At 56.9% G+C, this 22,427-nt stretch overlaps 6 protein-coding genes across 6 annotated transcripts; 3 read left to right on the top strand and 3 right to left on the bottom strand.

The window, feature by feature from the left end:
• Nucleotides 1–450: 450 nt before the first annotated feature.
• Nucleotides 451–1,659, top strand: INS49_014242 (uncharacterized protein; the record flags this gene model as incomplete). The annotated part of the gene is made up of 1 exon (XM_043174933.1): nucleotides 451–1,659. One exon carries the CDS (start codon nucleotides 451–453, stop codon nucleotides 1,657–1,659), a length of 1,209 nt encoding a protein of 402 aa, XP_043021878.1.
• A 2,963-nt stretch (nucleotides 1,660–4,622) lies between these two features.
• Nucleotides 4,623–7,848, top strand: INS49_014241 (uncharacterized protein; the record flags this gene model as incomplete). The annotated part of the gene is made up of 3 exons (XM_043174932.1): nucleotides 4,623–5,147; nucleotides 5,233–7,177; nucleotides 7,241–7,848. The coding sequence occupies 3 exons, from the start codon at nucleotides 4,623–4,625 to the stop codon at nucleotides 7,846–7,848; spliced, it is 3,078 nt and encodes a 1,025-aa protein (XP_043021877.1).
• A 448-nt stretch (nucleotides 7,849–8,296) lies between these two features.
• INS49_014240 (uncharacterized protein) lies at nucleotides 8,297–13,447 on the bottom strand (the record flags this gene model as incomplete). The annotated part of the gene is made up of 8 exons (XM_043174931.1): nucleotides 8,297–8,445; nucleotides 8,556–8,708; nucleotides 8,788–9,546; nucleotides 9,689–9,720; nucleotides 9,868–10,432; nucleotides 11,615–11,940; nucleotides 12,003–13,371; nucleotides 13,426–13,447. The coding sequence occupies 8 exons, from the start codon at nucleotides 13,445–13,447 to the stop codon at nucleotides 8,297–8,299; spliced, it is 3,375 nt and encodes a 1,124-aa protein (XP_043021876.1).
• Nucleotides 13,448–14,692: 1,245 nt separating this feature from the next.
• Nucleotides 14,693–16,278, bottom strand: INS49_014239 (uncharacterized protein; the record flags this gene model as incomplete). The annotated part of the gene is made up of 3 exons (XM_043174930.1): nucleotides 14,693–14,898; nucleotides 14,955–16,071; nucleotides 16,141–16,278. The coding sequence occupies 3 exons, from the start codon at nucleotides 16,276–16,278 to the stop codon at nucleotides 14,693–14,695; spliced, it is 1,461 nt and encodes a 486-aa protein (XP_043021875.1).
• A 1,064-nt stretch (nucleotides 16,279–17,342) lies between these two features.
• On the bottom strand, nucleotides 17,343–18,575 carry INS49_014238 (uncharacterized protein; the record flags this gene model as incomplete). Its single annotated transcript, XM_043174929.1, has 4 exons — nucleotides 17,343–18,001; nucleotides 18,122–18,203; nucleotides 18,271–18,397; nucleotides 18,451–18,575. The coding sequence occupies 4 exons, from the start codon at nucleotides 18,573–18,575 to the stop codon at nucleotides 17,343–17,345; spliced, it is 993 nt and encodes a 330-aa protein (XP_043021874.1).
• Nucleotides 18,576–20,872: 2,297 nt separating this feature from the next.
• INS49_014237 (uncharacterized protein) lies at nucleotides 20,873–22,261 on the top strand (the record flags this gene model as incomplete). Its single annotated transcript, XM_043174928.1, has 3 exons — nucleotides 20,873–21,169; nucleotides 21,244–22,057; nucleotides 22,146–22,261. The coding sequence occupies 3 exons, from the start codon at nucleotides 20,873–20,875 to the stop codon at nucleotides 22,259–22,261; spliced, it is 1,227 nt and encodes a 408-aa protein (XP_043021873.1).
• Between the last annotated feature and the right edge of the window lie 166 nt (nucleotides 22,262–22,427).

The following is a 22,427-nucleotide window of genomic DNA, read 5'->3' as shown; positions in this document are numbered from 1 at the left end:
ACGAGTCTAGCATAGTTCCGCACTGAGCTAACACTAGTCACAGTCAGAGAAAATGGATAGGATTCTATTTCGTGCAATAAATATTTGGCTGGGCTGATCATAAAGTTAAAATTGGGAGAAATGAGAGATTCGTTCCCATATAAGCGCATCTGTGGAGCTCTACCAGATTCACTATCCCTCAGTTCCCTCAACTCTCCTGCTGTGTCACAACACCAAAAGATCAAGAGAGAATTGACCATCAACCGGCCAACACAACTCCGGCCACCACAACTCAACTCAAAAATATATTCTCCCCCACACCTGTTCCTGACCACAAACTTCCTGACCACAAACAAACAACAAGCAAAGGACATTTCGGAAGACACAACCCAACCAACACAACTGTCCACCCAAACAACCACAACCCCACCGCAAACCCAACAAACAAATCGCACATACCAAGTCAGCAAGATGTCGGGACTACCAGAAAGACAGCCCTTGGGCAGTCTCTCAACATCTGCCGCACGCCAGGCACCCAGGCCCCTGGCCCCTGGCCCCAGGCCAAGACCCTCCAGCTGGGTCCGGCACCTCGAAGACAACACCGACACCGACGGCGAGCGGATGCAGCGTCTCTACCCGAGAATCAAGCCCCCCCGCGAAGCGAGCCGTGAGAATGACCCCTACGACCACCTCGAGACGTTCCCCATCCACTGCGGCGACAGCGGGCACGTGGCCACCCTGCACAGCCCCGTGGTGCTGCACCAGAGCCCGTGGCTGAGTCGCGAGGTAGCGAGGCGGAGCGGCCCCGACGTGCCGGTCCAAACGCCCGACCACGTCAGGTGGTGGCATGTGGCCTGGGTCCTGGAGTACATGTACACGGGCCGAGTCCCAGGTTTCTTCATTCTGGCCAACGAGGAGGTGCGGCCGAGGTGGCACGGGACGCAGCCGCGGTCCATCACCTGGGGACTGCTCGAGCTGTGGGACGCGGCTGACTTCTTCGGCCTGGAAGGACTGAAGAGGCGGGCCGAGGCAGCACTCCGGGAATATTTGAGCAGGGGAATCCGGCGATCCATCTTGATTCGCCGCGGGGCCCTCACTCCTGAAACCGCAGAAGGCGTAAATGAGCCATTCGCCTGGCCGGAGAATCGCGTTGCGTACGAGTTTTGCCAGGCTGTGTGGAGAACATTTGGATATCAGATCTGGTATTCTGGCCTTGACTATATGGACGTGCTCATTGCACATGACGGATATCCCTATCCCGGCGGGATTGCTCAGGATGAGAATGCCCTTCTGGCATGGGAGAGCAGCATGTTTTACAAGACAGGCGTACCTGAAAGAGAGGCCTCTGTCCTGGAAGAGTTGGCAATGCTTGGCCGAAGGCCCCAGTCTTCCTTCAACTTCAGGCCTGTGATGCTCGACCTGTGTATGCATTTCGCACAATCAGGCCTGTTTGAGCTGGTCTGGTTTACGAGATTTGTAACAGCTCACTATGGCCCGGAGGGATTGAGGCTTGCGCTGGCCCACAGGATGAGGGATCCGAATGCCAGGTGGCCGCGTGATGAGTACCCAAGAGCGCCTTTCTCCTTCAGGAGGGTGAACCCATGGCGTTTGATTGCGTCGAATGCGAGGGCGGTGCCTCTGCGGAATGCGCAACAGGATGGAACGGATTTTTTCCAGTAGTGGTGAAGTCAAGGTGTCCGTTCAATGGAATGAACTTAACGATTTCGCGGGTTTCGGCCCCCTAGGTTTGTGTTTAGGGGAACGGACTGAGGGTATAATATTCTGGTGATGATGTGCGGATACAAGCTTGGAAATTGACTTGGCGGGAACGAGAGCGCAGTCGAAGGCGCATAAATGTATTGCAATGAGTGCACAATGGTTTGGAAATTTGGACAGTTCAACGCCCGGGAAGGAAGAAGGAAACGATTCCATGTCGCTTGGGTATCCTTCGGACTGCAGGGTGGAAGACTGTGGTGTCCCGTGGTGCACAATATTGGCAATTGACGCCATGCAAGCAGAGATATAGACTGCGAGGACAACGGGGACAGAGGCACTGTCTCATAGACTACCTAGGTATCCAGACAGTTTTTAATGAACAAGAATGTGCCAGGTACAAGTAAGACCTACTTTGATGCTAAACCAGTGCTTCCAACGTGTGACCTCGCTCAAGCATCTATCTGGTGTAGCCTCTTTGGTGGCCACCCGGCCGTGTGCATAGTGCCTCCGATGCGAGCCAGGTCGGGCCGAACCATGACCCTGACGCCTGTCGCCCTCGCGGTCGAACCGAGTCAACTGCACAAGTATTTAAGTTCGAGGCTGCTTCGTGAAGGAGTATACCGACAGCGTGGAAGGTTAACACGGACGCAGCCCTACGCAGCTTGAGTCGCGGCTGGTGCGTGCCCGCTCCCAAGCTGAGTCGGCATCTGGGGAGAAAGACTTCGCGATCGTGGAGGGCTGTTCAGGGGTAGGAGCGAGGCTCATGTCATGCTCGATGCTGCGTGCATTCATCGTGGTCTTGCCTGGTTTGGTTGGGAGCGTGATTCCCGGAATTGCGTCCCCTTGTTCCCGGCGGTGGTGTCGAGGTCGCCGACGGGGGCCCAGGTTAGGCTAAAATGCAACTGTGTCGGCACGCCATCTAATAAAAGTGCATCTGCCCCTGAGGTGTGGCGCAGTAAGGAACACGTGGGGACATTGGACGGCAGTGATTGACAGCGGCGCCGAACTTGACAGGCGAGTGGGATGGATGGAACGGAAGTGAAGGTGACATTCGGACGGATTTAGAGTTGCAGTGGTTGGGTTGGGCTGGCAGATTGGGTGGGAGCCACTTTCACCCCGATTTGGGTTGGACCCTCTCCAGCTTGTTTCTCCAGACCTCCGGACCCCGACAAAGATGGAAGGAAGGTGGAATGCTGTGGAAGCTTGTGACGGTGGTGTCCGTTACGTCAGAGCCGCCTGCTGGCCCGAGCGACGGAACGAGCCTCTGAATGCCCCTCGCGGTTTCCTTTAATTTTCTTGGCAGGGTTGCTATTAGCTGAGCGAGCAGAGGGGGAAAAGGGGAAGAGCGGATGGGGTTGGAGCTTCTCCCGTTTCCTCTCTTTCCCCGTTGCTTGCAGATACCGTGGTTTTTGTGCTTGCGACAGCTTCACCTTCCTGCTTTGCTCTGCGTGTCCGAGTCTTCCTCCTCCTCTTCCTCGCTCGTTCGCACAGGATCGACTATCTCGCATCCCCAGCATAACATTGTACAGGATCGCCGTCCTGCCTTTTCCTGACCAACCCGGTACGTCATTGGCCCACCTTGTGCGACGAGTTCCTGTGCCTGGTACTGCTTCTACTGTGCGACTGTGGCTTTTCTGCATCTGCTGCTTTTATCTCGTCCTGTACTGTGCTGTATTGCAGTGAATTGTATCGTTGTACATGTATTGTTTTGCCGCACTGTACATACACTGCATATTCTGTCTTGCGTGCATTTTGCATCCTGCCAGGCCTGCATCAGCGCCTGCCCCTCGCCTGGCCCTCGCCTCGCCAATAGAACCGGCTCGTTGGGAATCACCCCCGCCATTACTCGCTGCTGCGTTCACCTGTATGTCATCGCGACTGGCATCCACTCAGCTGCATCCGCCCAGCCTCAATCCCGGGATAGGACAGGCCACCCTACACGGTACGCTGCGTAGTCTGCCACCAGACTGCCAGCTGCATGGTACTGCGCCTGCTGGCCTGACTGCAAGCAAGGACCTGGGCGGCCAACATCCTGTCCGCTCTATTGCTCGCTGCTGGGATTTTCATACCTAGTGTGTGCTGCATTGCATAGCGTGACCATCGTTTTGGATCCGGATTCGTCCCTACTGGCCCTACCGCCGTTGTCTTCCTCTCGTCGACTCGGACCTGCATTGACTGGACGTCGTCTCTCACGACGCCTCCGTCCTCCACCGCCTCTTCATCGTGTCTCCTCCCTTCAGGCCTACAAGTCAAGCAAAGGCCGTGCATAAACAAGACTGTCCGCTTTTCAGGGGCACACTGCATAGGACGTTGCCAACACGCTGTCAGGTGTGCCATCCAGTCAGCCGATTTGCCGTTGGTCCAGCATTCAAGAGGGCAGAGCCCACACGAGCACGGGTACAGGCACAGCAACTGTGGGCTTCGACAGGGGCCAGGAGATACAAGCAGGATCGACGAGTCTGACAAGGAGCAAAACGTCCTCTCAGCCAGTCCAAGTCCAGCCCCACGGGCACATCATACTACAGTCCAACACCCCACCACGGCCTGGAACAGTCTCTACATAGACGCGAGACTGCAACCGAAGGACTCGCACCTCCTTCCAAGGCCTTCGATCCCTCGGCTATACCCTCCTCGGCCTGCCCATTATTCTTCAGCTTCTCGTTCCGGCTGCTGCTGCTCCTCCTCCTCCCGGTCTCGCGACTATTCAGACACCTGATAAGCTCCACGGCCGACTCAGCTTGACTATTTGCCGACTCGACTCCTACTGTGCCCGTTCTCCCTAGTCCCTGTCTTTTTACAGCTTTCGCTCGGTTGCTTCACTTTATTGCTCTGTTTGCTGTTCTGCGTCACATGACTTGGTGGAATTAGTGGCATTCACTCACTTGCTGGCTCTTGTCGAAATTGGTCCCAATTAACACGAGGTCACAATGGCAGACCAAAGAGGTCCGGGGAAAGGAGACGGCGCGGCCGATACGGGGCGCACCGTCAAATTCTCCACTCTACCAACGAGGCCCGACGACTCAAGAACCCCATCCTCCCACAGACCAGCCGTCGACCGAGCTGTCACCCATTCCGACCTCCTTGCTCACCATCAAGAAGCAAACGTCAACATTCCAGTCACCCCAGGAATCGGCGTCGAGACCTACGACTCCGGCACCAGCGCCGACTCCACCGAATCCGCTGGCAGCAACTATTTTTCCTCCAAACCTGTTCGAGCTCCCGAAGAGGCCTTCGCCTCCCCCAACGCCATCGACGACACCATGGCCGCCCAGCCCTCGGACCCCATGTCCGGCCATGACATCCTCCGCCGCATGAGCAAGGCCAGTCGCGGCAGGCGGCAGACCCTGAGCGAGATCAAGTCCGCCTACCCTGCCCTGTCGCTGAGCGGCAACGTCATATCTGCCACCTTCAACATGCCGCACTCGTTGAGGTATCGCAAAGGAAACGACTGGGTAAGTGCGCCGCGAGACCGGCTGCGGCACAGTGTCGCCGCACCTGAGGAGAAGTGTCATCCGTGCTAATTTTGCGGCCTTGCAGGAACTGAAAACCCGCCGGGGTCAATCTGCCCTCTTCGATGCTTTTGCGCACCTTTCGTCCAACGATTCCTCATGGAACCACACCTGCGTCGCCTGGACAGGCGAGATCGAGGCACCGTCCGATATCCCTTCTCCTCCCGACACCCCTCCCATGACAACCACGAACCTGCCAAGTCTGAACAAGCTCTCCGCCCCGGTCCCCGTCGATGTCGGCGCCGAAAAGTCAGCGCCCGCTCCGCCCTCAAAAGATGGGCTTTGGATCCCCAAGGAAGACATGGAGCGGCTCGAGTACCAGCTGTCGCATGACAAGAAGATCAAGACCGTGCCTCTGTGGCTCGCCGACGACACGGATGGGCAAGAGGATGGCATCCTGCTTAAGGACCAGTCAAGATGGAGGCGCTACGCAGAGCATGATCTCTACACGCTCTTCCACTACAAGACCCAGATGCCGTCAGACGGGCGGAAGGAGCGCATCCACTGGGCCGACTACTACCGCATGAACCAGAAGTTCGCCAACAAGATCCTCGAGCTTTACAAGCCTGGCGACGTCGTGGTGATCCACGACTACTACCTCATGCTTCTGCCTAGCATGCTGAGGCAGCGGGTGCCGCACATGTACATCAGCTTCTTCCTGCACTGCCCTTTCCCATCCAGCGAGTTCCTGCGCTGCCTGCCAAGACGTAAGGACATCTTGGAGGGCATGCTCGGCTCGAACCTGGTTGGCTTCCAGAGCTACAGCTACAGCCGACACTTCAGCTCCTGCTGTACCCGGATTTTGTCATACCCTTCGGATATAGGCGGCGTCGAGACATATGGCTCCCGGGTCGAGGTTGGAGTCTTCCCGATCGGTATTGATGCTACCAAGGTCCAGTCCTTAGCGTTTGCCCCCGAGGTCAACGACAAGGTCAAGGCGCTCAAGAAGATGTATGCGGGGAAGAAGATAATCGTTGGCCGAGACCGGTTGGACAGCGTTAGGGGCGTGGCACAGAAGCTAATGGCTTTCGAGCGGTTCCTCGAGCTGTACCCCGATTGGCACGAGAAGGTGGTGCTTATTCAGGTCACCAGCCCGACCTCGATCGAGGAGAACGTAGAAGGAGACGAGAACAAGATTGCCAGCCGAGTGAACGAGTTGGTCAGCAGCATCTCTGGCACATATGGTCACCTCGGGTATGAGCCTGTGCAGCACTTCCCCCAGTACCTGAGCCAGGACGAATACTTTGCGCTGCTGCGTGCTGCGGACATCGGATTGATAACCTCGGTTCGAGATGGCATGAACACAACCTCCCTGGAGTACATTGTCGCCCAGCGCGAGAACAACGGACCCCTGATCCTGTCCGAATTCAGTGGTACCGCAGGCAGCCTCAAGGATGCGATTCACATCAACCCTTGGGACCTTTCCGGTGTTGCTGACGAAATCAACAACGCACTCACGATGAGCGACGAAAAGCGACAAGCCATGCAGAAATCTCTGTACCAACACGTCACTACCAAGAACGTGCAGAGCTGGATAGGCGCGTTCCTGGACAGACTGGTCGATGTCCTCGGCAGCTCCAAGAACACCGTCTCTACCCCGCTTCTGGACCGGGCCCTGATGCTTCAGTCGTACAGGGATGCCGGCAAGCGCCTCTTCATGTTCGACTACGACGGCACACTCACCCCCATTGTGAAAGAGCCATCCGCCGCCATCCCCAGTCTCCGTGTTATCAACACACTGAGGACACTGGCATCGGATCACCGCAATGCCGTATGGATCATTTCGGGTAGAGATCAGGCCTTCTTGACCCAGCACCTGGGACACATCGAAGAGCTTGGCTTTAGCGCCGAGCATGGAAGCTTCATGCGACACCCTGGCTCCAAGGAATGGGAGAACCTGGCCGAGAAATTCGACATGGGCTGGCAGTCTGAGGTGATGGATGTGTTCCAGACATATACTGACAAGTGCCCTGGTGAGTCCATGCCCATCTACTCACGCGCCGAGAATCGGACCGAAACTAACGAAACCCTGATAGGCTCCTTTATTGAGCGCAAGCGGTGTGCACTCACCTGGCACTACCGGCTCGCGGACCCCGAACAAGGCCCGCACCTGGCGCACGAGTGCCAAAAGGAGCTCGAGGCGACAGTCGCGCGTAGGTGGGACGTGGATGTGATGCCGGGCAAGGCCAACATCGAGGTCCGCCCTACATTTATCAACAAGGGCGAGATCTCCAAGCGCCTTGTGCTACAGTACAACAACGACATGAGCCACGTCCCCGGCAGCGCCGTCTCTACCGGCAAGCCCGGCAGTGATAAGGTCGAGTTCGTGCTGTGCCTGGGTGATGACTTCACGGACGAGGACATGTTCCGCGCCCTCAACGGCCTGAGTGCGCCGCCCACAGACAAGGGCGAGGAGGCCAAGGTCAAGGCGGAGAACGTGTACACCGTCACCGTCGGTGCAAGCACAAAGGTCACCCTGGCGCGCTGGCACCTCCTGGAGCCCGAGGACGTCGTCGACTGCGTTGCACTGCTCGCCGGTGTCGGGGCACACGGTGCAGGCGCAGAGGGTGGCACGCTGAGCATGGGAGAGGTCAACCTGGCGGCGCTGAGTACCGTCGAGGGACACGTTCCCCGCATGGAATAGACGATACCGCTCGTGCCACCCAAAGAGAAGATGCTTGGGAATATGTATTGGTTTTTGAGGAGTTCTACGGGTGGGCAAGTTTGGGCATTGGTGTGTGGTTTACGGCATCAAGCGTGGAAGAACACGGAGGGCACTTTTTGTTGGTGAACAGCATGGGCAAGCTTTTGTGTCTTTGTTTTTCGACTTCTTACTTCCTTCAGTCTTGCTGGGTTTTGTTGTGCAGGATAACCATGGTTAGAGTTTATTCGTACGAACCGGCCGAGGGAGCAAGCCATGCCATAGAGATAGAAAGACAGCCGGATAGAGAGAAACAATCAGAGTTATGATTATCAAGACTTGATCTTGGGTCATCTCCACTGTCGTCCCTCCGTCCTGAACTGGCTCGTCCTCCTTGAAGTATCCTTGATCTGTGGTGCTAAGAGTGACTGGTTGGCGATGGGCCCACGTCTCAAAGCTTATGCGCAGCGCCGAGCTCCACCCCGCCTCCCTTGAGCAGGCCATCGATGTATTCGGTGATAGCCAGCACCTTCTCCTCCTGGAACCGCCGCCCAATCACCTGCACGTTCACCGGGAGGCCGTGGTAAAGGTTTGGGTCGTCTGTGGACAGGATGGGATAGTCAGCGCCACTCCATCTCGCGCGAATAAAACCATCGCCAGTCCACTGCTTGAACCGAGACAAAAGCAGATCTTGGGTGGGGCAGACTTACAGTCCTGGTGAACCTTCTTGTTGGCCGTGACGTACTCCTCCCTGATCCCCTCAGGGACCTCGAGCGGGCGCACGACATCGATGTCCTTGTCCGTGGTGATGACGGGGAGCACCGCGGCGGACTGGTCGTTGAGGACGACGGGGAGGGGATAGCCTAGGACGGAGAAGAACATGTGAGCGTCGAGGTCCAACAAACAGCCAGATGAATTCCCAGCCGGGCAAGCATCGCTCACCGATGTACCGAATCTTTCCGATCCGCGCCGCGCTATACGGCGCAATAGGCGTGATGACCACGTCAACGGGCCTCCCCGCCGTGTTCCCGGGGTGTCCCGCCGTCTCCCCCCACCGCCGCAGGTACGCCTCCCTGTACTTCCTGACGCGCACGTTGAGGTCTTGGACCGCGCCCGTCCCCAAGGGAGCGGACTCGGGCTTGTCCGGGTCGAAGGCGGGCGGCATCAGGCGGTCGACCGGCTCGCCCGAGGCGCGGAACTGCGCGTGCGCGAAGGTGAGGTCCGCGTAGGCCGCGCTGCTCCAGAGGTCGATTGCCTCCCCGGTGTCTGGGCCGTGGGAGAAGGGGATCACGACGTGGCCCGCGTCCCGGAGGGCCTTTGCCACCGTCTCGACGGCGCGGAGGACGGGCGGCTGGGGGGTGACGAGGCCGTCGGACGGCGCGATGCCGACGACGAGCTGCTGCTTCCCTTCACCGCCGCCGGCCTGCGCAGCCGCCCTGGTCGCCTCGTACGAGCCCTCGCGCCAGGGGATCTCGGCGACGAGCGGGTCGCGCAGCCACGGCTCGTCGGCGAGGACGGCCTGCACGAGGGTGCGCAGGGCGGTCACGTCGCCGACGGCCATGGGCCCCACGGCGAAGCGCACGTCGGTCAGGGCCTCGAGGCCGCCGACGACGCTTGCTATCCCCGCGTAGGGGAGGCGGCCTGTGGAGGGGCGGAGGCCGTAGGCGCCTACGCCTGATGCTGGCCAGCGGATGGAGCCGCCTTTTATTTTGGGTGATTAGCATCTGGGACGATAAAACGAAGCTGTTTCGGAGAGAAAAGGGGGAAGAGAAGGGGGATGGGGAGGAGGGCAGCTTCTGGCGATGGGTGATTTGGAAAGCTGCAGCATTTCGAGGGAAGTGACAGCCCCACGAACATGGCAGTGACTCCTTGTCTCTGGAAAGAATCGAATTGTAGCAGAAAGAGCTTACCAATATCAGTCCCCAGCCCAAGCACGCTTCCGCGCAGCGCCAGCAGCGCCGCCTCGCCGCCCGACGACCCTCCCGCCGAGAGGACATTTCGCCGCAGCGGTTCACGACATACCCGCCCACGGCCCCGAACGTCTCGCCGGCAAAGGAAGCCTGCGGGACGGCCGTCTTGGCGTGGAACACGGCGCCCTGGCGGCGCAGCCCCGCCGCGATGACCGCGTCCTGGGTGGCGGGCGGGCCGTCTGCCCAGATCGTGAGGCCCAGGGCCGTCCCCGCGCCCGCGACGTCGACCGAGTCCTTGAGGCTGATGGGGAGGCCGTGCAGGGCCCCGACGGGCTTCTTATGGGTTGCGAAGTGGGCGTCGAGCCGGCGGGCGTCGGCGAGGGCGGGCTCGAAGAGGGCCTCGGCCAGGCAGGATGTCAGCTGGTGGGCGAGGGCCGCGCGGTGGCTGAAGGCCTCTGCCACGCTGAGGGCGGTCCACTGGCCTGTGGATGTCTTTTCGAGGATCCCCGGGGCGGGCGTCTCGGTGATCTGGATCTCGGACGGGGTGAGGAACTGGTGGATGAAGGGGCCTGTTAGGTCGGCGGGGGCGTTGTCGATGGTGGACTGGGGGATGCGCCATTCCTTGGGGATTGCTGCGAGGATGGCTTCTCTTTTTTGCTGGGCGAGGGCCCGCCAGTCTGTTGTTGATGCCATGTTGGTGTTTATTTTTGCCTGGTGTCTATGGATGTTTCAATGTTCTGGAGTCCCGAGACTGGCGTCTTCCACAGCTTGTGACAAGTGCTGACGGCCATCTCGTAGTTCCAAGGTCGTCATCTTATATGCCTCCAAGCCATCACCCAAGTCGGCGACCATTTCACATGGTCAGACGACAGTAGGGCGTGAAAATGCTTTTGAAGCGAACTGATATGTCATCCTGCCCCTCATGCTGCAACTTGATGCAAGGGTATCGATTTTTCTCGCAGGGACAAACTCATCCCAACGTGGTTTTCCCTTATCATGTCCAACAATGCTTGAAAGCGGACTAACCCCCAGAAAGGGACTTGGTTGCTTACACACGCCTGCGTCCCAGGCCACTCGTTGGAGTTATCCCGCGCCGCCGCGTATTTTGCCTAGGCGGATCCTCCAACTTATCCCCGCCCGGATTCACCACAGTAGGTGCTTACATCTGATAATACGGCCTAGTAGATCACTCAATCGACCAGTGTATTCGCCTGTTGGGCAGGGTCAATTAATCCCCGGACAGAAAGCCCATGGCGTCATACCTTATCTAAGCCAACGCCCATCGTTCCACTGGACAATATTTCTGACGACACAGTTTCTAATTCGAACCGAAGGCGTACTCCCTCATTAATGAATTAAATCGACAGTCTATTTCAGTTTTGGATAATCAATTAAGACCGGCTGATGAGGAGACGATGACAAATCCTTCATCAGCAGTCGATTGGTCCGTCAGCCGCTGTTGATCGGCTTTAATTCCCACTGTTGTGCTCATAGCCATGTACACATGCAAGGCTTCCCAGATCTATTGATTCAGGTTGACCGTCGTCCTCTTCGAAACGGTCTCCATCTCCTTCAAATTACTCCCACCTTCAGCCTCCCCGTCAAGACGTGCATGCCCAGACGTGTCCGCCGTCAACCCCCCAAAAGCTATCGGCAAAAGTGAAGACTTCCAACCAGCCGAAACCGTATTCGTGCCTAACGCTGACTGGCCAACAACGATGATGAGGAAGAAGGTAGTGAATATCACGACGGCGGCTGGGAAGGCCAGGAACGGCCACCGCACGTCCACGCACGTCTTCTCCTCGTGCACCACCCCTTGCACTGGCCGGGCGACAGGCAGGGCCAAGGGCTGCTCGTACTTGCGGATTCGGAGGGTGATGCCTCCGCCATGCTGGTGAAGGTGTAGTTGATGCTGTCGAAGCTTGCGAATGTGTCGTTGAAGATGGTGCGTATTTGGGGCGGCCCGTCGGTCGAGGCCCCGTTGGCCCCGGGGTTGATGGTGCCGCTGAGGTAGGTCTCGAGGTAGTCTGTGATGGACGACACCGAGGGGTAATCCATGTCGTAGACACACTCTGCGGGAATAATATCTAGAGGCAGGCTAGTTTGGTTAAGCAAGGGGCCAGGTACTGTGGCGTTGCTGTAGAGGGGTTCGCTGTCGGGCGCCCATAACGAGGCTGTTCCGGTGCTGCCAATTGGTGTTGTTAGTCACATATCTGCTACCGAGGGAACTGCAACCGCACAACTTACCTTGTGTTGACCATCACATTCCAGGGTATGATCACATCGTCATCGCTGATGTTGAACCCGGCGGTTCGCAGCTTGGAGACCGCTTCAGGCCCGGCACACGTCACATCCGCAGCGAGCCAGTGCGGATAATTCGACGAGGTCGACACAAACATGTCCTTCTGGCTCCTCACCAGCGTCTCCTTCAGCTGTCCCTGCTCCACGGTCGCCCGGTAGGTCTTGACGCACGGGTCGATCTTGCAGCGGGCCGCCCCTGCGCCGCCGAAACCGCTGCATGCCCACGTGTTATTTTCGTATGCCGTTGTACACCCATTATCGTTCATGCTCGTGGTCGGCCGCATCGTGGTTGCGTAGTAATGGTCCCAGTACCAGTCCTCCGGCGCCCCGGGGAATGCCTTTGACGCCTGGATGATGTCGATCCACCCGTCTGCCGACTGGTTCAAGGAGAGCCATGATTCGCTGCTGGACGTGGAGCCGGTCGCGGCATATGAGCCAGATGGAAGCGTCGTGTTTACCCATATGCTCTCAATAGTTTCCGTCTCGTTGCTGCTACTGTTGAGAAAGCTATACGGGACCGACACGTTCACAATCCTGAGCTGGCTGCTCATGTCCTCGCAGGTCGAACAGAAGCCGAGCGTCGAATACAGACCGTCGAAGGTGCAGTTGCCACTGTCACACGTGAACGGCGTCTTGATGTCCGCAGGGTTGTAAAGCCCCTGGTCGATGTAGCCCAGCACGGCCGTCGCGGGCGGCCAGACGCCCGCGCTGGTGTGCGCCCCAGCCTCGCTGTACAGCGCCGAGCGCGGGAGCGTGGCGACCGACCTGTCGCTCGGCCGCTGGCAGTCGTAGTAGCGGACCAGCTGCTGCGTGAACGGGTCCACCGCCAGCGTCAGGAGGACCAGGCCCGCGCCGAGCGACGCGACGAAATGGGCGCCCCGCGGGAGGAACAGCAGCCGCAGGCAGCCCCAGGGCCCCCGGCTCGCGCTGTCGAACACGACCAGGTCGTGCAGGGGCCTGGTCTTCTGGAACCACCTCCATTTCAGGTGGCTGATGCCCTCGGTCAGGATCAGCACCGCGCAGGTCTTCAGGCCTGTGCTCAGGATGGAGACGGCCGTGTTGATCGACACGTCGAATGGCCAGTCCGGTAATGGCTTTGTCTGGTTGGGGTAGAGGATGCCGATGATGGCGCAGAGTGTCCCTATCATTAGGATGCAGTTCAGGATTTCCCCCCACCATTGGCTCCAGACACTAGGTGGCCGTCGTGATTGCGAGGGCCTGAGACCCGAGTCAATCGGGTCAGCACCTATTACCTCGTATGCGTGGGAGCCGGAAGCAGCTTTGTGTGGGGTCTCCTGGACATGTTGCGGCGGTCCTGTTGATATCGTGTATGCCTGTTCAGAGGGTTCAGTGCTGCTGCCGAACAGACCTTGGGCTTCCGGTTTGGCCATGATGCCCGCCCACTGCTGAAATCGAGCAGCTTCATGCAGAAACCAAGAGTACAATTTGGAAGGGAAGGAGAAGGAAATAGAAAGTGGGATGATGATCACAAGTGGACTTCCCGCGGCTGAAGTTTTGTCCTAGTGGGTGATTCCTCCTGTTTCCTTTTTCTGCAAACACACACACACCCTGGACCATGACCACGAACCCCTGGCTGGGGCTCATGCCTGCAAGTTGTGGAATTCCGTGACACTGTCTCGCGGTCAATTGGCTGTCTTGGCATCTGCCTGGCCGGGGCATGGAGCCTAATAAGCTGACCGTCTGGCTAGGGACCTTGACGAAAAGCAATGGGCCAATCGCTTACCACTAAATCTTCAGCTGGAACTTTTTACTCAGGCGCACGTACCTGGTAATGAGACGAAGGATCTCACTAGGAAAGCGAGACCTCGGACTCTTGCATTAGTGGGCGGCAAGTGTATGCGCATTATATTCTCAATTCTTCGACTCCGAGTTTTCATACGATGCGCTTCAACAAGAGCTGATGGGGTCGGGCGTTTTTGTACTGCAAATTCTTGATCAACATTGAATAAATTCACCCGATGCTTCCTGTCCTCATGTACAAAGTTAAGGTTGTGATGAAGAGTGTGTTGAGATAAATTCAGGCTTTGCGAACACATAGCTTCTCTATGGCTATACGCTTGTCTCTCAATACGGTGGATAAGTGCAAGTCATCGCGTATGCCAGACAACTGCCCCAACGTATCAGCTGCAACACTTTCAGGGTCTTCGTAGTACAAATTAACGGTTTCTTTGATGTCGGCCTGCTGGCCTTCACTCAAGGAATCCGTTTCTGCAAGATGTACTCTCCCGGACGACTCATCCGTTCAAATTGAGCTTCATGACTTGTTGGGCACTTTCCCTCGACAAAGTAACTTGAGGGAGGATCTTGTGTGAGGTGGGTGTTGCTTTCGCTTCAAATGTATTGCAAGTGTGATATACTTTGAAAACTTCGCAGTCAATGACGGCGTTTCCATATGCTTCTTTTTTCCTCTTTCCACGGACTTTCCACAAGTCCATGCAGCTAGCTTGGCACTGCTAGTGAGACAACAGCCTGCACGAAGGAGATCCATACTTGGCTAGACCAGTCTGATTATTGATATCATTATATCGATGAGAAAGACTAAGAATCATCGTGCCTGTAGTGTGTTGATCATCATCGTTCCAGTTGGTCCAGCCCACTGTAGGTATCATGTTTCTTTACATCGGCCTATCCCTCGCAACACTTGTACGTGGCAAGTTCTTGTCTGCCTGCGCTGTCTGGACAGTAACTTCGGACTTCCCTCCAACTGCAGACTCATCGATGCTGGCTTCTTCGGTGTTGGCCTCCTCCACCGGCTGTTTGGCACCCGCTTCGACGGGGACATGGTCTCGCATGACAATGTAAGTTGGGCAGATGGCGAGCACTACAGTATGATTAGCGGATATGTTCATATAATAAACACAACTCGGGTAGACTTACCAAGCAGCACGGTATTGACGATCAGCGGCACACGGCCGCCGTGCCAGTTCCGGGTGTTCAGACCGAACGCGACCGCCTGCGAGAAACTCTCCTGGCCCCTGAGGATGCCCGAGAAGCGGCTCAGCTCCGAGATGTTGTCCGTCTTGGTAGCAAGCAGGTAGTAAAGCCAGTTCTGCAGAGCCTGCCGGGCGAAGTCCCACAGAAGAAGGACGAAGAAGCCCTCGGTGAATCCGGCATCGGCCCAGTCAAACGCGGGCGGGTTGGCCGTGTACTTCTCCTGGATGACCCAGCCATAAACCCATGCGATGATGTGCAGCGCGATGATGTAGTAGAACCCGACCGTGATGCGCTTCTTGACCGGAAACCCCTTGTAGTCGAGCAGCGTGCTGATGAGCTGCGACGACAGCAGGGTGCCGAAGTTGCTAACAAACCCGATGAGCGCGCGCGCCCGCACGCCAAAGTAGTACGTCTGGAAGTTGCCCGAGTACTGGTTGAAGTAGGCGGCCCAGAAGATGGGCAGCAGCAGGATGATGTCTCTCCTCTTGCTGGCCTGCCACAGCGCGCGGAACTCGGCCCTGAACGACTTCTCGCCGCGGATGATGACCTTGCTGCCGTCGGCGCGCTGCACCTTCTCCGGCGGGGAGAGGAAGTAGGCCAGGGGTACGGACAGGCACTGCAGCGCGATGAAGATGATGTACACCTGGTGGCCGACTTTCCCCTTCTTCTTGGCCGCCGCGTTGTTGTTGAGCGCCAGCACGATGGCGCCGCCGAGGAGGGGCCCGCCTGTGCGGAACCACAGCCAGATGTTCATGTACCTGCCTCGCTTTCCTGGCTCCGGGTAGCCCAGCGCGATGGCGCCCTCGCTTGCCCAGAACAGACCGGCGGAGATGCCGCAGGCCACGGCGCCGACAAGGACGAACCACTCGTTCCCGTACCTGTTGTTCGTGTACAGGCCGGCGGAGTAAACTGGGTATCCGACGGCACCAAGCAGGAGAGTCCAGGAAAGGCCGATGCGGTTGGCGATGGGACCGCCGATCAGACAGAGGATTCCCATTAGGCCGAAGACCAGGGCATTTGCTGCATTCACCAGATAGGGGGACTGGGCTCCTCCGGCACCCTGTTCATTATTCCGTCAGCTAACCTCATGTATGATATAAAAACGATGTTGGACGTAGAAAATACATACGAGAGCGCTCATGGCATTCCATAGGCCAGGGGCCATGAAGCCAACACCTCCGATAATGAAGGCATTGAAGAGCGTAGTGTGGTACCAGGTGCGACCTGTCACTCTGACAGAGCCAGAGGCACGCTCGACGTCCGCCATCTTGAGAACCAGGGGGGGGGGCGTAGTAGGATTGTCTGAGGGTGAGAAAGACAAAGCAGTAGAAACCACCATGCACTATCTATACAATCGCCATCCAGATTTAAGGATTAAGTATTTACGCATAACGGCAAGCGCGAGAACGTAACCAAGGAAAATTTGCACGACGTTGCATTACCTCCGAATCGCTCATTTTCACGCACGATGGCGAAATCGGCCAAGTGGGTACCTCCCGCAGTCGCTTTTCTCTTGGCAGGAACATGTGGCCACCACGGGCGAATGGCTGCACGGGAAAGGCGATAGGAAGGCCAGAGAGGGCAAGTCGGTTAGGTTTTGCTATGTGCTAGGTATGCCGCAGGAGCATTTCTTGACACATCTGCCAGTGGGGGCCGCTCCAAACCATTTAAACCACTTTCATTTGCTGGCACTGCGACGTCGAAGCACGTCTTTGTGGCGAGAGACCGGCAAGACCTCGGCTGCTGATTTGACCTGCGATGTTGAGGTTGAGATGCTTTTGATCTCGTTCCAATCATCGGTAAGATGGGCTGACCGAGGACTGCAAGGGCATGCTGTGTGATTGCGTGCTTGGGCTTCATCAAGCTTCCTGCGGGCGGTGAGAACGTGCAGGTGGCAGCAGAATGGTCCAGACACTTGTCTCTCGAAGCAGAGTAGACACGAGCGTCGACTGATTACGCCAGAAAACCTGTTCATTTCCAGTGCCGTACACTTTCTCGTGGAATTGCCACTCGTATTGTTGAGTAGTAATGTAGAATTTTCCCCTAGGAGGATCCGTTAAATAGAACACTTCAGAAAGTCCTCTAATACTGGTGTGTAATGACCTAGAACATGTCTTATGTGAATCTCAGATGACACCTTGAGGAGACTAGATTATTCTACAAACTGAGGTACATCTGGCAAACGCACTTTCAAGACTGTTGTGTCGAATGAGTACAAATTGTTTTCAAATGACGAGAGGCCTCACTGCTCAGAACTGATGCCCGATCGACTTTTCCACTAGACTCCGAGAGCCGATAGTCTTCATTGCTTGGCCGTCGGCAGAGAAGACGCTATGCTACCGGGTACTGCCTCTCCAGGAACCTGCACACCTCAATCCCTCCCCACGGCTCCACAATGGTCTTGCACATGTGGTAGAGGAGCATTGTGTGTATGCGAGACTCTTTTGGAGTATCAGCGAGGGCGATATTCAAAGCCTCACAGAGATGTTGAATCTCACTCTGGACTGACTCTCGGGTCTCGTCCTTGGGGCGAGCAGGTATTGGGCGCGGCTCATAACGCCTCGAGCGCTGGTCGGCGGCATCTCTCATCTGGTTGAGAACGTTGTCCAACACTTCGTCATATCTCGTACTTATCTCGCAGAGGTCGCGTACGCTCCCGCAGAGATCGCACAGGCTGGGCCGATGATCGAGCACGTCTGGCTCGCACACGCGGAAGACATCGTTCCCTTGCGAACTAGAGACCGGGCAAACTCGGGTCTCTCGTATGAAGTGGCCGCAGAGCTCGTTGACGACCATAGAGGTATGACAGTCCTTATTCGCAGGAGGACTGGCTTTGTGTTTCGGGTTGAATTCGAGGAACTCAACAGAAGCCTCCAGTCGCCTGAACATGGCATTCTCGGCCTCCGAGCAAAGGTCTTGGATTCCGAAGAAGTCACCGGCTTTCCAGAGCTCGACAAGGTCGGTGGGGGTGGAGCAATAACAGTCGATTACTGTCGAAGGCTTCGTGTCAGCGTAGTCGCCAACGGAATTTCCCATGTGGTATCAGGACCAGAATAGTGTTTGACAGGTTCAATGCTGATCATAGATCATGATTACAAGCTGATACTCACCTCCAGTGTAGATTATGTCAAGAACGATCTGCACTACATCCGGACGAGTGTCTTCGATCGTGACAACTCCGGTCAAGGCTTCCTGCAAAAGTGTAGCGCACATGTTAACAAGTCTTCGATAGAGCGGTCATGCCGGGAGTCAGCTTTACCTTGAAACCCCCGGCGAGGGCAACACGGAACCAGTTGTTTCGGCTGCATAAGATCGTCTTATGGGTGGCCCAATTGGAATTCCCACAGATGACTGTGCAGTCGGACATGTAGCCGGAGTCGAGGAGACTGGCCAAAGAGCGTCAGTCTGCGGAAGTTTGAACGAGACTCATGGAGTATACTTTTTGTCCGATGTGCGGAATTGGCCATTCGCCTTCTTCCAGACCAGTTGGCTCCCTGGTGAAGCACCTTGGGCGGTCGAAGGCAGATCATTCGGTAGCGAGGGGGGAAACCCGTAGATCACCATGATGTCGATGAAGGTGACACAGCGAAGGGATTGTGAAGATGGTTTGTGATATGGAAATCCAGAGCGTGATTGAGTGCCCCAATAGGCAGATCCCGGAATTGCTGAGCAGCGTCGCCATGTTTATAAGTCCGCGCATTTGCAACGGCTATTTTGGTGCCTTGGATGCTTCCACTCCGTGGCCGTGGTTTTACGGCGGCAATGTTTGTGGTCCTGGGTTACATGGTTAGCTGTCTCACAGTTTCAGAAATTAACAAAACTGTCAACAGGATGGCTGGCTGCCTGGAGTGCCATCTCCCTGGGTCAACGGTCACTTGTCAACAGCTGGAGCTAACCGAATCAACAATCACGCGTTTGTCACAGCTGGATGATCACAATCCTACATACGGGTTCTCCTAAGATACCCAGGTATGTCGAGGATAAGACACCCGGGCCTTTCGAAACTCAGTCTAGTGACCGCTTCAGATAGGCATCCTGGAATAAAGTGTCTGAGGAAGGCATCAGAAAAGCCCTCTCATTTTACAAAGTTGTTTATTTTGGTCAATTTGTAGTCTTCAGGTCTTTTCTACCGGACCCTGGCTTTAATAACAACCGATGGTACCACATGTACGGTTTTATACGAAAATTCGAGAAGGCAAAAACCCCAGGATTAAACTTTTTCCTATTTGTTCAGGATGAGAACGTCTTTTTTTGACATTGCTACATGTAGGACTGCGGGGCTGAAGTGAGATGAGGCTCAACTCTCGAGGCCGATTGTGCTGAGCTTTGAATTTGTATCACCTCGCATTCACTTTCTTTTTGAATACATATTGTGTGTAATGCTGCCTGGTCAATCATTAAAATGCTGACGAGAAGACCAGTTGGCATCTGCACAGCTGGGTGAGTCGGCTTTGCCAGCTATGAGCTCAAAGCCTAGTTAGTAGAAAGCCCAGTACGTTGCATCCCCGGATTATTCCTCAACTAGATTGGACAATGTTACTCATCCAGCGGCACGTTCATGTACCCGGTGTAACCCGTATGGATGTGAGGAGCTCATGCTGTGTACCAAGGCTCTGAGGGAGGGGTGAGTGTCTCACCGCCACACGGGTCGGGCGAGCAGTCGCTGGACGGAACAACGGCGTGGAATACTACCATGGCCGCCGTTAACCAGGCGGACTGTCCTAGCTTCGGCTAGACTCGAATCTTGGTAGAAGAGGAGGGGGAGACGGGGCTGAATCCAACTGGACAGAACCGACCCGGTCACACCTCCCACCTTGGGATGTTGGAGGGGCGGAACGGAAAGTTCGTCCGGGTTGACTAGAGTATGGGCATTACCGAGCACGTGGGATCGGCCCAGGGGCCAGCCCTGTTATGGTGGGGAAAAGAAGAAACGCTCGGCTTTGTTGAGAGGTGCCCTGGGCGGAAGAAGTTCCGCGCCCGCCGCCGCCGTGGAGCTTGTCCCGAGGGTGTGGGCCGTGGGCCGAAGGGTCACGATCATCAGGAGATATAGCCACCGATGATGGCTCATGTCAGGATAGATGCTGCTGTTGACAATGTGTTTTTACACAGTACGATGTCAGGAGGTCGGAGGAAGGATCTGAAGAATTTTCTAGACGAAACCGTTGGCAACGAAGGACAAATCGAAAACGCAAGCCAGGTCAGCTGCTACTCGGTAGTACGGGATCATCTTGCTGGGCACTTGGTTAGCACGAACCTAGAATGAGTCGGTTCCAGGTCAGCCTCATAGGGCTAGACATTGAGAAACTCACCATGATTTTCTGTCTGTCTCAAAGCTCAATCTCGAGAAAATGTTTGAGCACCGTTTGACCATCACCAGAGGTATTCCGTGCCTAATCCCTAACCCTCTTCTGAATGAAAGCTGCCCCTCCCCCCCACCTCACCCAAACGGCTGACTCCTGGAGCTTCCCTCAATCGGCTGGCCGCATGCACCTGGGCACGGGGTCAATTGGCTAAATGCTTGAGTTGGTCGACCAATTGCGTATTACACCTTCCTCTCACGATCAAACCACGACGATTGAAGCCGAACTCGGCCGTCTGGTCACGATGACGTCTCGTGAGGTGACGACGGCTCGGTCTTGCCTCGCGCCTTTGAGAACTTCTTTCTCCCGGTGACTGGGTCCACCCGTGCGGTAAGCAGATTTTTGCCGCTGCTACCCGCCAAATCCTCCACGATAACAAGAAGACCTCCGTCTCCCGGCACAGTCATCCTCACTCCGAAACTAGCTATCGGTCTTCCGAAGTATCCAGCGACTTACCCATACACTTCACTCTCACACACGATACCGGTCATTCTTTCCGCTATGGGGTCGGCCAGCAATTACTCCGTCTTTGACGCCGCCGAGTACGTCGAGCCTGACGGAATTTTCGACGTCCTGCGGCGGTACGCAGCAGATCCATCCCCCGAGAAAGTCAACGTCTCGGCCGGCGCATACCGCGATGGCGAGGGCAAGCCGTGGTTCCTGCCCTCGGTACAGATGGCCAAGAAGAAGATCGCCGGCTCCGACCACGAGTACTCGCCAATGATGGGCTTCCGGCCGTTCAGGGACGCCTGCTACGAGCTGCTGCTGCACGGCACGAGCGCCCTGGCAGAAGGACGGGTGAGTCACCAACAACCCCTCAGACCGACCCAATTGAGTGCACACGGACACGGGGCGCTGAGTCCCGCCAACAGGTCGCCGGCGTGCAATCCCTCTCGGGGACGGGCGCGCTCCTCCTGGCCGGCATGGCCCTGCGCAAGGCAAACGCGGGCATCAAGACCGTCTACCTGACGACGCCCACCTGGCCCAACCACGAGCTGCTCTTCGAGACCATGGGCTTCGCCGTCCGGTGGCTGCCCTACTACAACACCAAGACCCGCGCCTTCGACCAGGACGCCTTCGTCGCGGGCCTGCACGCCGCCGAGCCCGGGTCCGCCGTCATCTTCCACGCCTGCGCACACAACCCCACGGGCTGCGACCCCTCGCGCGACGGCTGGCGCGCCATCGCCGACGCCGTGCGCGCCCGCTCCATCTTCCCCGTCTTCGACTCGGCCTACCTGGGCTTCAACTCGGGCAGCGTCGACGAGGACGCGTGGGCCATCCGGTACTTTGTCGACGAGCTGCGCCTCGAGGCCGCCGTGTGCACCTCCTTCTCCAAGAACATGGGCCTGTACGGCGAGCGCGTCGGCACGGTGACCTTTGTCTCCGCCTCGCGCGAGGCCGCCGCCACCGTCCAGAGCATCCTCGAGAACGCGCAGCGCGCCACCATCAGCACCCCGCCCCTCTACGGCGCCCGCATCGCCGAGGCGGTGCTGACCACCCCGGAGATCAGGGCGCAGTGGGCGCAGGATTTGGTCACTATGAGCGGGCGGATCCTGGCCATGCGCAGGAGGCTGTTTGAGGAGCTCGTCAAGCTCGGGGCGCCGGGGGACTGGAGCCATGTCGTCAAGCAGTCGGGCATGTTTGGCTTCCTGGGGCTGACGCCGGCGCAGGTTGCTCACCTCGAGAGTGGGTCGCTTTCCACACCTTCCCTCCTCCGCTATTCTTCAGTTATACCTTAGTATTGTGATGATATTTGGCTAACCTACTATTTCAGCGGAACACCATGTCTACATGGCCAGCACCTCGCGCATATCGATAGCCGGGCTGAATGACGGGAACGTCGAGTACTTTGCGAGGGCGCTGGACGCCACCGTGCGGGCCGTTGCATAATTAGCAGATTGATTTCTCGTAGGCGCCCTCGGCATTTGCATGGTCACTGCGGCGTTGAAAAATGGCATTTGCTTCATGATAGCTGTACATACTTCATTTCTGTAGATAAATTACAAAGCGAGCAATTAGCACTCACTTGAAATTATAGCTGGGTGACTCAGGGGTG

Source organism: Diaporthe citri (assembly GCF_014595645.1).
Source record: "Diaporthe citri strain NFHF-8-4 chromosome Unknown scaffold_7, whole genome shotgun sequence".
NCBI classification, from domain to species: domain Eukaryota; kingdom Fungi; phylum Ascomycota; class Sordariomycetes; order Diaporthales; family Diaporthaceae; genus Diaporthe; species Diaporthe citri.
This window is presented reverse-complemented; position numbering and strand designations above follow the sequence as displayed.